This window comes from Chenopodium album, chromosome 14 (genome assembly GCF_948465745.1).
Source record: "Chenopodium album chromosome 14, dcCheAlbu1.1, whole genome shotgun sequence".
Taxonomy (NCBI): domain Eukaryota; kingdom Viridiplantae; phylum Streptophyta; class Magnoliopsida; order Caryophyllales; family Amaranthaceae; genus Chenopodium; species Chenopodium album.
The window spans coordinates 27,755,833-27,772,340 of record NC_137847.1 but is presented as its reverse complement, the minus strand read 5'-3'; the positions used below and the strand labels follow the sequence as shown (position 1 = coordinate 27,772,340).

Genomic DNA, 16,508 nt, shown 5'->3' with positions numbered 1-16,508 from the left:
TTCCAAGTTCGGATTGTCATCTCTGGCAAGTTTTCCAAGATTGGATTGTCATATACATGGTTCCCTATGGAAAAATTTCCCAAAGAATTGTCGTAGGTCTCTACTCATCATAAATTTCGGCAAAGGTTCCTCAACGTGGATTGTCATTCATTTCAGTAAGTGGCAAATTTTCCCGAAGTGGATTGTCAGTTGACTCTTTTTTGCAAATGTTCCAAGACACGGATTGTCAGTAGTGGCAATATTTTCCTAAAAGGATTGTCGCATAGCGTTGGCAAATTTCCAAGGTGGATTGCTTCAAGAGTTATATTCCAAGATAAGGATTGTCGATCGTAGCAAAGTTCTTATGACAGATTGTTATGAAGCATTGGCAACTTTTCCCAAAATTGGATTTTGGCAAATTTTCCGAGATACGGATTGTCGCTTCATCGTAGCAACATTTCCAAGGATGGATTGCTACGTGGCATTGACAACTTTCCCTAAATCGGATTGTCATACATCATACAACAGTCGTGTTGACAACTGTTCCTGAAGAAAAGAGGATTGTCATCACCGAAAGCATCAACATCAAAATTCAAGCAGCAAAAGCGCTGACGTACTGGCATAGCGGAAACAAAGTTCAAGCGCACTTTAAAAGATCGACAAGCGTTGGTCTTCGATAATTTTCTTCAGAATATTATCACGACAACTGAAGGTGATTTCAAGCGGAGTTATCTTCGATCGTGTTCCCTAAGATGTGGAAAATGGTCACAAAGCGGAAGAGGATCGTTTCAAGCGAAGCAATCTTCGATAGTGTTCCCTGGCTTGCGGAAGATTATCACAGCGGAAATTGGAGGCAGTTACAAGCGTAGCAGTCTTCAGGCGGGATGACGTTCTCTAGCTTGTGGAAGGTCGTCAAAACAAAATGCAATAAATCGGTTACTTTCAGAGACGTGTGCTCGACGGTGCAAGATACGCGTTTCTTAACTCTTTTATCTGTTTTAACTAACGCTAGTTTGCAGGTATCGGCGTTATAAGAATGGTTTAGGATTGCAGAAAGTTCTGAATCATTCTCCGTCCCTATCGATACTTTGACTTTCATTTTCGAAACTTGCGTTTCTCCAAACTCAGTCAAAGTGGGGGCTTCTGTAGACACCCAAATGTGTCTCCCCAAAACTAAAACCAGTGATGAGTACCTTTCACGTCATTTGATTATCGAACGAGGTGAAATTGTGAAAAGTCTAGTGATGAGCATGTTTTTATTAAAATATCTCTTCTTTCTGTTTTTGAAAATATTTCTTTTTTCACCCTGTTTTATGAAAACGTGCATTCCAGTTTATTTTGGTCCATGATAAGGGTCTAATAATGGTGTATTTGGATGGGGCTTGAAAAGACCTTTCCAACGATATATTATAATCCCAATTCCGATGAATAATGAGGAAGTTATGGCCAAAATACTAAACTGGGCCCAAACCGGATTTTACCTACGCCCCAATGATCATGTGGAGGGTCCAAAGGTTTAATCCCATTCCTAAACTAATTAGGATTAATTAGAAGCTTCTATAAGATTCTAAAAGATCTTAATTATCCTTTTTGAAAAGATAGAATCAAAGAGTTTGAAATTGAATAAAAACTTTCCTTTTTTAAGTCCTAATTCTATTCGAATTTAAAGATGTTCAAAGACGGTCAGATATTACTTTCGTGCCTCATAATTTTTATCCAAATCTTATATGGTTGGATAGATCTTGAAATTATCTTTCCAATGATATATTATAATATTAATTCCGAGCTATAACGAAAAAGATATGAAAGGAATACGAAACTCTATCCAAAACTGACACCCTTCCACTATTTCGGCCATATCTTTTTATATACAAAATATTTAATCTGATTCTAATTGTTTTGGAAATTAGACTTCAAGATCTTTCCAACGACATATTATATGACTTATTTGGACTTCTAGATCAAACGTTATGATAAAAACAAAATTCGCAAAAACTGCTGACCGACGAGTTTTATTTCGATTCGAATTCGGATTCTATTCTTATTCTTCAATTCTCATTTTTCCTATAAATAGAGGTCATATCTCCCCTTTTTTCAATCATCTACAACAATCATCTTTCTCTCTCTAAAGCTAGAAGCTTTCCTTCTCTCTATTCTTTTTCTAAACCTTCCCTCTCATAATTCCTCATACATTAGCACTAGACACACCTAGCCAAGTTCGAAGTTGCCTTCACTCTAGACGTGAAAGGTTATAATTTCTGAGGGTTTGGTCCCTAATCTTTTAATATTTATTTAATTTAATTGTTTGATTTTATATTTTCCTTGAAGTTACTAACGCGTGTATTTTGTTATTAGAAAGAGGTACGAGGCATCAAAGTATGTAATCTTATTGCTCTACTCTTGTAGAAAACATGTTTAAATTTGTTTAATTCCTAGCATCATATTAGGATGTTATTATTTCTTTCTAGTATCATGTTTAGGGTGCCTTTTACTCTTTTCTAATATCATGTTAGTATCATGCTAGGGCTAAAGCTTTGATTTTTATGTTTAGTGACATGCTAGGGTTTGTTATTAATCTTGTTAGTATCATGCCTAGGATCTTGCTATTAATATTATGCTTTAACATGATTATGATAATTATGATTATTATGATTGTTATCATGATTATAATTGTTATTATTTTTATGATTATTATGTTGCTTGATGATTATTATTGTTATTGTTTATCACGCCTTTTATGCATGTTTAAAGGGAATTTGTACTTGTTATCACGCTTAATAAGATAATTAATAATCTTGTTTAGGGCTAATATGATTATAATTCAAGTGATCTCCAATAATAGTTTTACTTGTACGTTAAATTCAACCAACATAGATAAACAGGTTTAGGGTTAATCTGTTGATTGCATGTTAGTCAGAAAGCGCACATGAATACGAGAAGAATGAAGTAGAGGCCTATTTAGGGCAGGTTCAATCTCTTTTAGGTTGGATTTGTACCTTCATCCCCGAACCCTATTTGGTTCAAGACCTTTTGGAGTTGACGATCTCATGGATCGTTAAGGGGTGTAACCTTCACCCTGTGAACGGTTTACAAGTTCCTAAAACTTGTTGGCGACTCTTTTGCTCTAGCTTCCTTCCCTTTGGACGCCACCATGCTTAAGTGTATGATCACAGTGGGGTTCAAGCTTAGGGTTAATGGCTTGAAATATTCCCTACAAAAGGACATTTATTTTTGGATAGATAATTGGGCTACTAATGGAAACATACTGGAAATTTTACACTTACAAGGATGTCAAGTGGATAGTGATTTAAAGCTGTAGATTTTATACTTCCAAACACGCACGCAATGGGACAACTACAAACTTAAATCATATTGTTGCTCTCCTTATGAGCATTGCCTTTCCTTATGCAGATTTGACAGACACATCAGTAGGGGGCCCCACTCCTTCGAACATTTCTTAGTCAAGTCAGCCACATGGATAGAACACAATCTTACTCAAGATATACCTAAGTGGCCTCATATATGGATATGGATACTAGATATCCCCCTAAGATCCAAATCTTCTTATGGTAAATGTTGCATGGCATTCTTGGGTTTAGGGACGTTCTTCATAACTGAAAAACTATTCCTTTTAGAGAACGCACATTCTGTAACTCCTTTCGAGAGACAATTGAGCACCTATTTCTCGATTGTGAAAGTTCAAAAGAAATTTGACAACACCCTTTAACTGTAAATTGGTAAGGAAGTACACTTCCACTTAGGAATTTGTTTTTCATTTTAAACAACCTTAAAAATAATAACTCTATTTTTTTAAAAAAATTTAATTATGGAGTGTTTGGAAAGAATGTAATTCCATAATTTTCAAAAATGGCACTTTAGATATCCCTCGGACTTTCCATTGTGCACATTTTGCGCTAAAGAAGTGGAAGTGTCGCACTATCATATCTCATAGATACCTTTTTTTAGCTTGGGATCCCCTATTCAAAGATCCTGAATCCATTCTCACTATTAACCCACCAACTCCACATGCATGGATGCACCTTGCCAGGTCGCCTAGGAGGCCCCTTCATATATACTCTTTCAAACTTAATTTCAACGGGTCACTCAAAAACAATTCAGCAGCAACATGTGTTATCATAAGAGACAATGTCGTTACTCTGATTGAAGCTCACACCTTTAACCCTGGCAATACCAACGTCTTCGTTGCAGAGGATACAACTCTCGACAAAGGCGTTCTTCTCACTATCCATCACAAAACTCAACATTTGCACATAATGGCGATAATATCCTTTTAGTTAATGCTCTAAAAAGGAATTGGTCTACACTATGACAAATAGATCACATCATCACCGACATCCAGAGAATCCTCCAACATTTTCACCATTGAGAAATCCATCACATTTACAGAGAAGCAAACAAAGCTGCATATTGGATCGCCAATGTAGGACATCTTGTTAGTAATAACATGGATATTACCCTTTATATTAACTCATCTTTATACGTTGTACCCCATTATCTCCTTAGATGCGCTAGGTATTCCCCTCGTTGTGTCTAACACTTTTACTCTTTTTCTTATTTTTTTTTTTTTTAAAAAATAATTGTATTAAATCTCTCTTTAATAAAATCTAGTAAACACAAAGGGATTTCTCTTAGGAATCTTAAATGATTTCCATTACCCTATTTATAAGTGTGTATTATAATCCCCTTTACCCAATAGATCAGCAATACGCCAATATTCTTCTCTTTCCCCCCTTCTCCAACCCCACCTACACCCACCACCGAAATATAGCATATCAAGATTCAATTTAGTCATATCATAGAGAGAAAAATAATCACAAAAACAAACACATTTAAACAAAAAAATAATAATAAAAAAACCAAAACCAAAAAAAACTAGCCTCATTCCCTCGCATAACAACAGCAGTCTTTTCCTTGAACCACCAACAACAATGTCTTCCGGCGCCATTGACGACCCTTCCACCACCACAACAACCTTCTCTCAAACACCACAACACTACTTCTGCTATCAATGCAATCGCACCGTCTCTCTCTCTCCTTCTTCTTCTTCCTCCGAAGAGCTCGCTTGCCCCCATTGCAATGGCGGTTTCCTCGAAGAAGTCGAAAACCCTAATCCTTCTTCCTATTCTTCTTCCTCTCCTTTCGCTCAATTCTTCTCTCCTCCTCCTTCTGCTTCCGCCGCCGATCACCTCGCACCCTTTGCCCCTTTCTTCTTCCCCCCTTCTTCTTCTTCTTCTTCCGCCGCTTCTCCTATTGAGCCTATCGACCTCTCCGCCATCTTCGGGGGTGGAGCTTTTGGAGGTTCTGGTAATGGCGGAAATGGGGGTAATCAGAGATCCCCTTTTCAGGAAACCGATGTTTTCAACCCTTTTCAATTTCTTCAGAGTTATCTTCAGACTATGCGAGCTGGGGGTGCTAACATTCAATTTGTTATTGAGAACGCTAACCCTGAACAAGGTGGTGGTGGTGGTGGTGGGAATTTTAGGTTACCCTCGAATTTGGGGGATTATTTCTTTGGACCAGGGTTGGAGCAGTTGATTCAGCAGCTAGCGGAGAATGATCCGAATCGATACGGTACGCCACCGGCCTCGAAAACCGCAGTCGAGGGGCTGCCAATTGTTAAAGTAACGGAGGAATTGCTGTTATCTGATTCTTCACAATGTGCTGTTTGTATGGATGAGTTTCAGCTTGGTGCTGAAGCTAAACAGATGCCTTGTAAACATGTTTTTCATTCTGATTGTATTCTTCCTTGGTTGGAGTTGCATAATTCTTGCCCTGTTTGCCGCCATGAGTTGCCTACCGATGATCCTGATTATGAGCAGAGGATTCGGAACCGGAGGGAGAATCCGGGATCTGGTGATGGTGCTGGTGCTGTTGGCGGTGGTAATGGTGATGGGGGTGGTAATGGTACTAGAATTGGTGGTGATGGGGTGTCGTCTGAGGCGGGTTCGCAGAATGATCGGACTGTGGAGAGGAGTTTTAACATTTCGTTGCCTTGGCCGTTTAGAAATGTTGGGTCTTCAGCCGAGGGGAGTAATGCTTCTGGTGATGGTAATGAGGCGAACCCGAGGAGGAGGGGGAATCCAGACTTTGGATCAGAAACCCGAACAGAAGACCTTGATTAATGCTGGTGTGTTTTAGGTATATTTTGTTGCCTTTTGTTCTGTGTTTGTTTCATTAAATGGTTCCATGATTCTCAATTTGATTAGTTGATTTGGTTTAGTATTCTTAGTTATTCAAGTTTAATGTTATGGTTGTGCTTTGTTTTGATTCTCATCGCTGGAATGATATTGAATAATATTTTCGGACTTGCATTGATGATTAGATGATATTCAAGTATTACAGAATGATAGTGGTTTATATTTTTGGATGTGCATTCACTGCATTGATAATTAGATGATATTCAAGTATCACACCGAATACCGTGATTTATTTCTAGATTTTCTTAATTAATGATTAATTATTGGAGATTGTTATGCAAAGCTAACACTGTTGAGATATAGGTAAATTGAGTAAATGGTGGTGGCAGCATATGTATTTGAGTATTTCACCAATCGTACTATTGGACAAGCAGAAACAGCATTAGTTACATAGACTTGTATTTTCATGGGATTATAAAACTAGATTAATTAAAGTTAAGAAAGTGAGGGCCTTGTACTCATTTGTTTTGGTTGCTGTCCCCCTCTTTTTGGGGACAGGAAGCACATTCTTTGCCTAGTTTGTAAGTTCCTTGATTGCTTCTATCCACCAATTGTTCCTTCCTTCAATTTTGCCCAATCTACTGGATTTTCTAGGTCATGCATTCTAGGAGTCGAAGTCCAATCACACTATTGTTTTGTTCTAGATAAACTTGAGTATGACCAACATCAACTGATCAGTGGTTTTCTTTACCCTGTTCATGTGAAGAAATTACATTGTTGATAAACTTAAGAAGCATAAAATTTAGAAGACCTGTATTTTATCAGATGTTCTTGTCTAGCTTATGGATACTTCAGAAGTTAACAAGCGTCAGATAAAAGAGATTAGACTGAACACCTTCTAATGTTAAGCAGCTTTTGGCTTGGATCAAAATCTTATTAAAGTTGTGTGGAATAATAGGGCCATCTAATAGATTTCAGACCGTTCCCTTGATTTATGTCGTTTCCTTCCTAAGTGTCATACTTTGTTTTGTTATTTCTCATCGATAATACTCTGTGGCTCTATGAAAATTGAGATTGAAAATGTCTAGGCTACCTTCAGTTTACTTTTTTCTCCTTGTATATGCTTATAGCATTTAGTCTTTGTGACATTTTAGTTTCCTGATATAGTATTGAAGATTTGAAATAAAGATGGAGTAATAGAACATGAAAATGAGGATAGTTGGTTCTTCGTCTAAATATGGTCAATATAAAGGTTTGTCTCTTCTCTGATTGAGTATGATGGTTGTTTCTACGAGCTTCCATGTTGTTTGCTGTTGTCTTCTGAGTTTAGCACTGTATATCCAGCATTTCTAAAGCTGTCATTGCGGATGATTTTAAGTATTTGCTGTTTTGCATTCTGTTTTGGTCATTCCTTGTATGGCCTGGAGCTGATAGAATGATGAGATATAATGACATTTAGCAAATTTAATTGCAGATATACTATGTTTTCATTAGGAATGAATGTAATTACTAAGCTTTTTACATTACATAATATAATTTACAACTTGATAGATGATAGACTTGCTTTATTAATTTCACTCAATTACCATAGAAGTTCCTCTGTCATCACCTGCTGTTGGCCAAAAAGTCTTCTTACAACACATCATTCTGTTGTACTAGTGCTGTCTGTGTATGTACTTTATTGAATAAATATGATGAATACTTAACAAGATCATTATAATAATCAGGAAGTACGGAAAAGCTTGACTTGTCTATCTTAGATACTTCTAACGAGTTTGACACTTTTGAATAGTCTTAGTCAATTAGCAATGACAGACTTTATTGAACAAGAAGCTTAGAGGTTAGGTAATCATAATGCTTGAGTGTCCATTTATTATTTTGGGAAGGAATTGGTATGCATGGAATATGGAGGTGTGTAAGATCACTAAGATGTGGCTGAAAAGGCAGTGCCATCACATTGGATTTTCTTGAGTTTGGAGAAGTTTAATTAACCTGCTGTTTGTTATTGGTGCCACTCGACTTCTTTCATTGTATCTCTCTCATAATGTAATTAATTAGTGCACATGATTCAAAAAGGATTCTTGAGGTTTTCATTTTCGACTTGCCTTTGCTCATTAACTTGTAAAACCATAAAGCCACTCAGCAATATAATTTGGATACTGAGCAATTTAATTTAGATACTGAGCAATTAAATGTAGATACTGAGCAATTTAATTTAGATGCTGAGCTTGTTGTGTCAGAAAGAGAATCTTACAGTTAGAGGACCAGAATTCATAAAATTGAGCTTCTTCATCATATGAAATTTGGATTTTAAAATTGGTCTTCTTGTTGTAATGTACTTGTGCTACAATTGTAGACTATTCAAGTTGCTCAGTTTTATTGGGTTGTCTAGTTATCTTAGTTTATATGTTTTTTGCAAGGTAATAGTTATCAAGTGAAGAAGAAATTTGGATTAGGGACCAAGTTTTGTATGCATATAGTAAAACTTGATCACAGATCAGAGCAAAGAAAAGTTTTAGTTTTTTTAGAAAAAAAAATCTAGTTTATGGACCAGTTGAGGATTTACATATGGACCTGGAGGCTATATTGCATCTTATGGATCTATCCCTCAATGAACTAAATTTTCTCTTTCTGTTTGTTTCTTTAGCACCTTCTATTTGAATGCTGAGATTTTTGATGTGCTGTGACCATTCTTGAATTACATAAAGCAGACCATAGACATCAAAGTCTAGTTGCTGGGTCTTCTAGTAACAATGTTGCAATTGAGTTATTTAGTTATTGTTTTCAATTCATCTACTTGAGCGGTAAGGGACTTTTCAAGTGCTATACTGCTATGTCACAATGTAAAACTTAGTATGTTTATTTCCACAAATATTGCACCATGTTGACTTTCGACTATTCACACGCTCTTGCACAACATAGACTGACATAGGAAAGGAATTCAGTGTCGTAAGCGTGACCAGAAGTGGTCATCCATATTCTGGAAGCACTATATCTTGTTGGGGCGTGGCAATCTAATGTGGCAGAAAGGCAGAAGACATAGAATGGAGATAATGAGGGAGAATTGTAGAGCGGGGAATTATGAAATCATTGAAAAATGAATCGAATCAATCATCTTAAAAAGGGAGATAATAGGAAGATTGAAGAGCGGTGATGTGTTAAAACATAAGAAATGGAATCAAAACAAACATGGGAAGGAAAGTGGTAAAGTCCGTTTCTGTTTTTAACAGCCTTTACTGCACTATTTTGTTTCTTTTTGGGGACTTGAACCAAGCAAGGTCTCAGTTTAAATTATGAAATAGAAAATAATCCCTATACAGAAGTCAATTTTTTTTTTTGGTGATTTGATAATTCATAAGGTTATATGTCTTAAATCAGAAGGGTTCATTTTGAATTACATGAATAATGGTTATACGACTCAATGTTCAAAGAATCTCATTACGCAGTGCAGGGTTACATAGTAGGACAGATTGGTGGCTTGGAGCTCTAGAAAAATACCGTGTGCTGAGTGCATACTCTTTGGTCTATCTCCTTGTATAAGTCTGCTGCTGTTAACTCTCATGTAGCCTCTAAAACCACTTACAATTTTGATAGGTTCTCTATGTGATGATGTGGGTACTGGGTACTTGGGGGTAAACATTTACATACGCTGATTGTGGCACAAAAAATTAGGCCTAGTGTCAAATTTCACTTTTATCCGCTTTATAACTTGTCTGCTACTCCCTCCGTTCCGATATTAAGTGTTCATTTCTCATTTTTCATGGATTTTAATGCAAAAGGATAAAGCAATTGGATTCCTTTCAAAGCAATGATTGGTGATTTCTTAATAGGCAAAGGAAGAGGAGTGAAATGAGTTGGTGGGAATTAAAAGCAAAAGTGAATTGTCAAGTACAATAAAATGAGTGAGTGGGTAGGAGAATTTATGACAATTGGATGGAATCCTTGGAGAAATAGGGGATTTAATATTAGAGATTAGGGTAAAATGGTCCTAAATAATCGGCCAATATTGGAAGTAAGCACTTAAAGTTTGGACACCCGAAAAGGAATATAAGCACTTATTAATGGACGGAGGGAGTCTTTATTGTCTGAAATTGTAGTACTTGTTTAATTGAAAAATCTTTAGCTGAAGAGATTGATTGAAGATGATCTGCTCATCACTTGCTTTATTGATATTTGATTTACCCATTTTTCTCTTTGTATTGAAATTTTTTCCCAATCTGGTATAGCATTATTGTTATCGAAACAAGTGATATGTGATTTGAACTTAATTTTGCTGTTTTGTATCAACTTCATCTTGAAAGCTGCTCCAGCAGTGCAGTTATGCTACTTGACGTTATCTTCTTGGATTCAAGTATATGTATCTGGCATCTCCAAGTGTTTAATAACTTTAATTAGGTTATTTTGTGAAAAAATTTCCTGCGATTAGCCCCTTATATATCCATGATTTTTTTTTTGTACCTAAAATGAATTGAAGAGTATGAGAAACATAATGTTGTTGTATCATGAAAATCTGCGGTGTAGTGGAAAAAATGTGTGGAAATGTTGATTTGCTACGTTTCTGTGTCTTCTGGTTTGGCTGGCTTCTTTCTACGGTCTTCACTGACTTGGTTTTATGTTTCTAGTTAATGATCGATAATCCACTTTATTGTTACTAGTCTTTGACAGCTTTGTATTATATAAGGTCATAATCTATAGTATCCTAGTCATGCCATTGAAAGATATTGCATGAATATCCTATATGAATGTGGTGATTTTGTTTCCCTTTGCATTGTATGTGCTTCTTTCACGATTTTCTTTACCACTTAACTATTCTCATTTATTAGGGAGCATTGTTTTTGTAATTAGAAATGAATACATTGCTATTGCCTGGATTAATGAGCTTGAATTGTGCTATTAATGAGAAGTCTTGGTCTCTTGGATAGTGTTTGTGTTTATTATTTCCCAATTTTCTGCTTACAGATTTTATATATTGCATTGGTTAATGGTTCTTGGTTGTCCTTTATATGCAGCATGGTCTCAGTCTGCTCTGCTTTGGTATTAGTAGAGTGCTGGAGGTTTAAAACTAAAAGTCATTGATATAGTGGTACTGATAACCTTATGTAATTTTACAAACATAATTCTGACTACTGTTTTGGGTTGATGAAATTGGGATGGATTTGGGAATGGGGTTGAAGATTAGAGGTGGCATTGCTTGTTAGCAGGTATGCCATTGGCAACGCCTCCCCTCCTTGCAGTATATGCCAAAGCCAAGCTGTTTCCATCACTCACTAAACAAGAGGAATTATCAAGTGTTTTCCTTGTCACCAATTACTGCTTGATATCAAAAGTTTCTTTTCATAGTCTCCTAACATCTAAGAAGCTTGTTTTTCAAAACTTCACTCTTTGGCTACCGTAGTTGGAATAGTAAAAGTAACACGTTTGTTGACACGTGCCTAGATTTTATCTTTTGGGCTTTTCCGATACCTTAATACCTTCTTTGTCCTGAGGTCTCTTAATGAAGAATGAATCGGACCTTTGCTGTTCTGTTATGTCTAGTTCTTTCGTAGTTACCAATTTTATAATCACTTGCGTATCATATGGCAATTACTAATGGATCTTGTCTGTATGTTCCTGCAGGGTGCATCTGTAAGATTTGGGAGAAATACAATTGTTTATACAGTGAAGATTAGCTGAGATACATTCTTATCTTTAATGGTAATAATTGTAGGTAAACTGTATACTCGTTCATGGTTCAAATTTATCTCAATATAGACTCAACAAATGTTGCCCTTGAAAAATTTTGTATTTTAATGTGTATTCTATACAGAATATGATATTATGCTGTTTGGCCCCTGCTTTCTGTTTCTTGCGAGTTTTTTCTTTAAAAATATATAAGTGCCCTGCCAATCTTGGTTGCTTAAGAAAAGATGGTTGATTAATGAACCATTGCCATGGTGGCGTTTTCACACCTTAAGCGAGGCACTTCATGTCTTGTTGCATGATGTGAAATGTAAAAACGTTATCAAATTACATTCATATATAGCCTGTGTAGTTCGATGTAATCTGAAAATGGTACTAGCAAGTAACACAGCTACATGCCAATACATTGCAGACGTTTGCGAAGTACCCCCTGTTTCCCCTCAAGTTGAGGTTATTGATATTTTACAATGGTCAGAAATCTAAGAGCATCTCCAATGGTTCAATTATAAGGACTTGCTTGCAATTTAAATAAAGTTTCTAGCTACATGCTTATCGTTGGAGAACAAAAAATTGAGCAACATGCAAGCAACTGTAGCCCAACCAAGCTACATGCTTGATTGAAAAAGAGACAAATAAACTCCACTCATATTGTAACATGTGTATAATTATAAATTTATTTTTTTAAAATTTTATTTTTTTGCAAACTACATATGTTATGGCTTACCGTTGGAACAATTTGTTGCTTAAAAGTGTTGTAGCTTAGAAATTGATGAGGAAAAGTAAGCTACAAAGGCATTGTAGCTTGCCATTAGAGATGCTCTAACAGGTTAGAATAAAATGAACAGTACTTTCAATGGTGTTTTAGTAAAAGCATGCCCTTATTTCAGGCACAAGGTAGGCATACTAGCTATGTGAGCCTCAGCCATCAGCTGAAGGTCAGCTAACTTAAACAATTGTAGCATCTACAATGTTGGCGTTAACACTTGGAAATTATGTGCCGATGAAAGGAATGGCGCTGTTCTGCGCCGGATTACAATTAGTCTTAGGCTTATTCGTAGACTTGACAATAGCAGCAAATGGTGGTAGAAAACCTGAAACAAACATGAAGAACTTGGATGTTAAGCATACAATTTGACGATTCCCCTTTTCGGGGCCTCCTGGTGAAATCCATCAGAAATAAAATGAGCATGGCTTGGGGATTAACTGGTTATGCATTATGTGTGTGAATAATAGACAATACTGTATGTTTTATTTTGTTTTATTATTATTTTTTTTTGGAAGAATAATATTAGCTTTTTTTTAACTAAACTATGAATATCATAATATCATATTATGAAGTAATAAGTTTTGTTTTGTTGTTTTTCACTAGAGGACATGATCATGAAATATAACATATCCTATCATTAAGGTCTCTACTCTCTAGTGTTATAACTTGATGTTGAGGATACAAATATGAGCCAAACCATTAAACTAATTATTCTCTCAATTTTATTTTTTTTTCATATGCTTAACCTATTTAGAATTAGTTAAAAACAAAAAATGAATTAAGAGAATCCTTAACAATGAACAATTAAAATTATTGCGTCAAAAAAAAAAAAAACGATTAAAATTATTTGTGTTACTATTTTAATAAAATAATATTTCAAAATGAGGGATTGATGAACAATTCCATGAACAATTGTGAATGGTTTGGTTTATCAAATCATTTGTGAATTTTGTTCATCTGGCAAACATAAGGCTTTGTTGATTTCTTGTGGTCCAAAATGTAGCATAATGTTCTCCAATGCACTAAACCGACATTATTTTTATTTTAAAAATATCGCTAACACAGGCAGACTACATCAGCTTGCCAAGTGTCATGATGCATGCTATTGGATCTCCAACAGTTAAGTAACATTACAATTTTTGTAACGTTAATAATTTTAAACATATTATTTAAAAAAATATACCAGCATTCATATTTTTTCGTTATCTATAAATAGACACCCATATTGTTATAATTTCGACAATCTCAAAAATTACCTCTTTTTGAAATCATATTTTTTTCTTGAAAAAGAAACAGTTAGTGTCTTAATTTAATTCCTTCCACAAATCTAGCCAAAAAATATAAAAATTATGGATCCAAATATTCTTAATTATGCTTTTAAAAATCCAAAGCCTCCAACAAAGCACAAAAATTAAAAAAATAAAAAAAATCTACAACAAAATCCACCCAATTATCCTATACATTAAGAAAATTGTCTTCAAACTCCCCTTAATCACCCACAAAATTATCCACAAGTAAACCCCCAAAGTTTCACCCTGAATTTTGAGGGGAATTGTCAAAATTACCCACCAAACTTTAACTATGCTCAACCAAGTCAATCAAACTTCTCAAATGAACCAATTAACCAACAAAATTACGGTGAATATGGTCCAGGGAGTGGTTTCAATATTTCTCGTCAATCAACACCCGAAAGAGGCAAAGCACAAACGAAAATTATGCAGTTGATGACGAGGAAAAAGACGATGATGAGGAGGAGGAATTAGATGTTCCAAGCACCGAGAGGAACTTCACCGCTAACATAGTCATTCTTCCAATGTGCACCTCAACAACCCATTGAAGAGCCCGATAAAAAAATTGAGGATGATACTGAGACAACCGCTTAAAATTCCGCGTACATGAACACAACCAACGATCAAATTGCTGCAACAAATCAGAAGTCGAATGTTCAGGAAGAAGGTTCGAGTGTCCTACCAGCTACGAAGCAAGAAAAACAAACCCGGAGGAAATTGCCATTAGAATCTTTGGTTGTTTGAAGGGACAGTGGTTAAGAATTGCTCTCGCTGTTGTCAAGTGGTATAGTAGCATTGACAAGGCAAAAGCAAGGAAGCTTAGCGGGCGAAATGTTGATGATGTGATTGTTGAGGCCCAGAGGATCTAGAACTCCTGTGGGAAGTTCCAGTTTTACAAAGAGCGGCTCCAACTCAAGAGGTGGGACATATGTTGTCCATCAAAAAAGCTTGCGACGGTTGACACCCCAGGGAGCAGTAGCAGCGATAAGAGATCAAGGAATGAATTTAACACCAAATACACCAACAAGTGGAGACATTCTTGCTATTGAGCTTGTATCATGTTCCGATATGATGGTGCGTAGAAGGCTAAGTTGAGGTTGAAGGGCAAGCAAGTACCAACTTAGGCACTTGATACTTTCGAATCTTTTGATGACAAACTCAAACTGCACGGCGGGATGAGGGACAAGGCCATTGATAGAGGTTTAGAGAGGCTAGAATTGGAGAAGAAGAAAGAAGCTAGAAAGAAAAAGCAAATTGAACTGGCTGAAGGAGAAAAACATTCAAATACAGCAATATAAAATAGTTTGGGGCATGTTCCAACAATTTCTTGCCAAAAAAGTTCATGCCCCATGGGAGGAGCAGATGATCATCGCACTCCAAGAACACCTCAGCAAATTTAGGGCATTTTAATGTTATGTTATGAAATAGGTTGCATTGTGTTAGTATTGTGTTTTAAGTATTTTTTTTCATTCATTGTTTTCTGTTTCATGTTGGGTTTAAGTTGTGTTATATTTAACTTAATATTTTAACCTTCCAATCGATAATGTTTGTGTAATGAATAGTATTGCAACCATGTAATAAATTTTAAATATTTGTCATTTTATGTGTGAAACATTGTTCTTTTGATTTGTCAATTCCTTTCTAGAGTCTATCAATACTTTTCAAACTCAATTTGATGATTTTTCAGAGTCCATTTATTACATGTGATGGTCTTTCACATGATGACTTTTCATAATCCATTTACTTGTCAAATCTACATGGAATTTTATCTAATTTACATATGATGAACTAGTGCATTCACATCATCAATCTTTTTTATATAAATACAAACTACTAATACGGAAGTGCAATCGCTATTCATTAAAACCATAATATTATTATGAAACAAATTCGTTATATGTGATCAATAACGGTAATAATAATCAATTATATATCACATTAGATTATTATATTGTAAATTATGATGTATGTTAATTTTGATTAAAGATAAATTGAGGTGGGGTAGGTAACATAAATTGTACTCCGTAACATGAACAATTTTTTTATTATTATTATCATTTTTTTTGTGGTTCGTTATTTAGAGAAGGAAGTTGGAATATTTGTTTGGTTGATGTATGTGAGAGAGGGAGTAATTTTTTTTTTTTTTTTTTTGAATAGTAACATGAACAACTTTTATTTTGGGTTCATGAACAAGCATGCTCTTAGAAAAGAAGCTATTGTAATTGCCAATTGATGATCCTTGCCAATTTTTTTTCGTTAACCTTGTGGATGCTGCATCTGGAGAAATTTTTGCTAATATGCGTAATTTGTTGTAAATTCCATAGTATTTTTTTGAATTTCCTTCACTTTGTGATGTACTATAGCATTTCAACTAGATTTTGAGAATAAGTGAAGATTGTGATTGTCCAAAGTGAAATTTTGGAAGCGATTTGTAAAAAAAATAGAAAAACTCCATTATTCATCAAATCCCATCAATCCAAATTTCTTGGTCCTGGCAGAATATTATCCTAATCTTTGTGGATTTTTATGTGTATATCTAGTATAGAGACCCTAGAAAATACTCCTAGTTACTACTTATTACTAGTAGCATTGCACTGAAGAATGTTGATACAAATATGTTAATCAATTACCTTCAAT

General features: G+C 35.4%; 1 protein-coding gene across 2 annotated transcripts; it reads left to right on the top strand.

The window, feature by feature from the left end:
- The first annotated feature begins 4,783 nt into the window (after positions 1 to 4,783).
- LOC145580188 (E3 ubiquitin-protein ligase RING1-like) lies at positions 4,784 to 11,969 on the top strand. Of its 2 annotated transcripts, none has more exons than XM_081637581.1 (2): positions 4,784 to 6,127; positions 11,754 to 11,969. In XM_081637581.1, the coding sequence occupies exon 1, from the start codon at positions 4,929 to 4,931 to the stop codon at positions 6,120 to 6,122; it is 1,194 nt and encodes a 397-aa protein (XP_081493707.1). In that variant the 5' UTR covers positions 4,784 to 4,928; the 3' UTR covers positions 6,123 to 6,127; positions 11,754 to 11,969. The 2 variants fall into 2 exon arrangements, with proteins under 2 accessions (XP_081493707.1, XP_081493706.1); XM_081637580.1 differs by having other exon boundaries at positions 4,785 to 6,138.
- Positions 11,970 to 16,508: the final 4,539 nt, after the last annotated feature.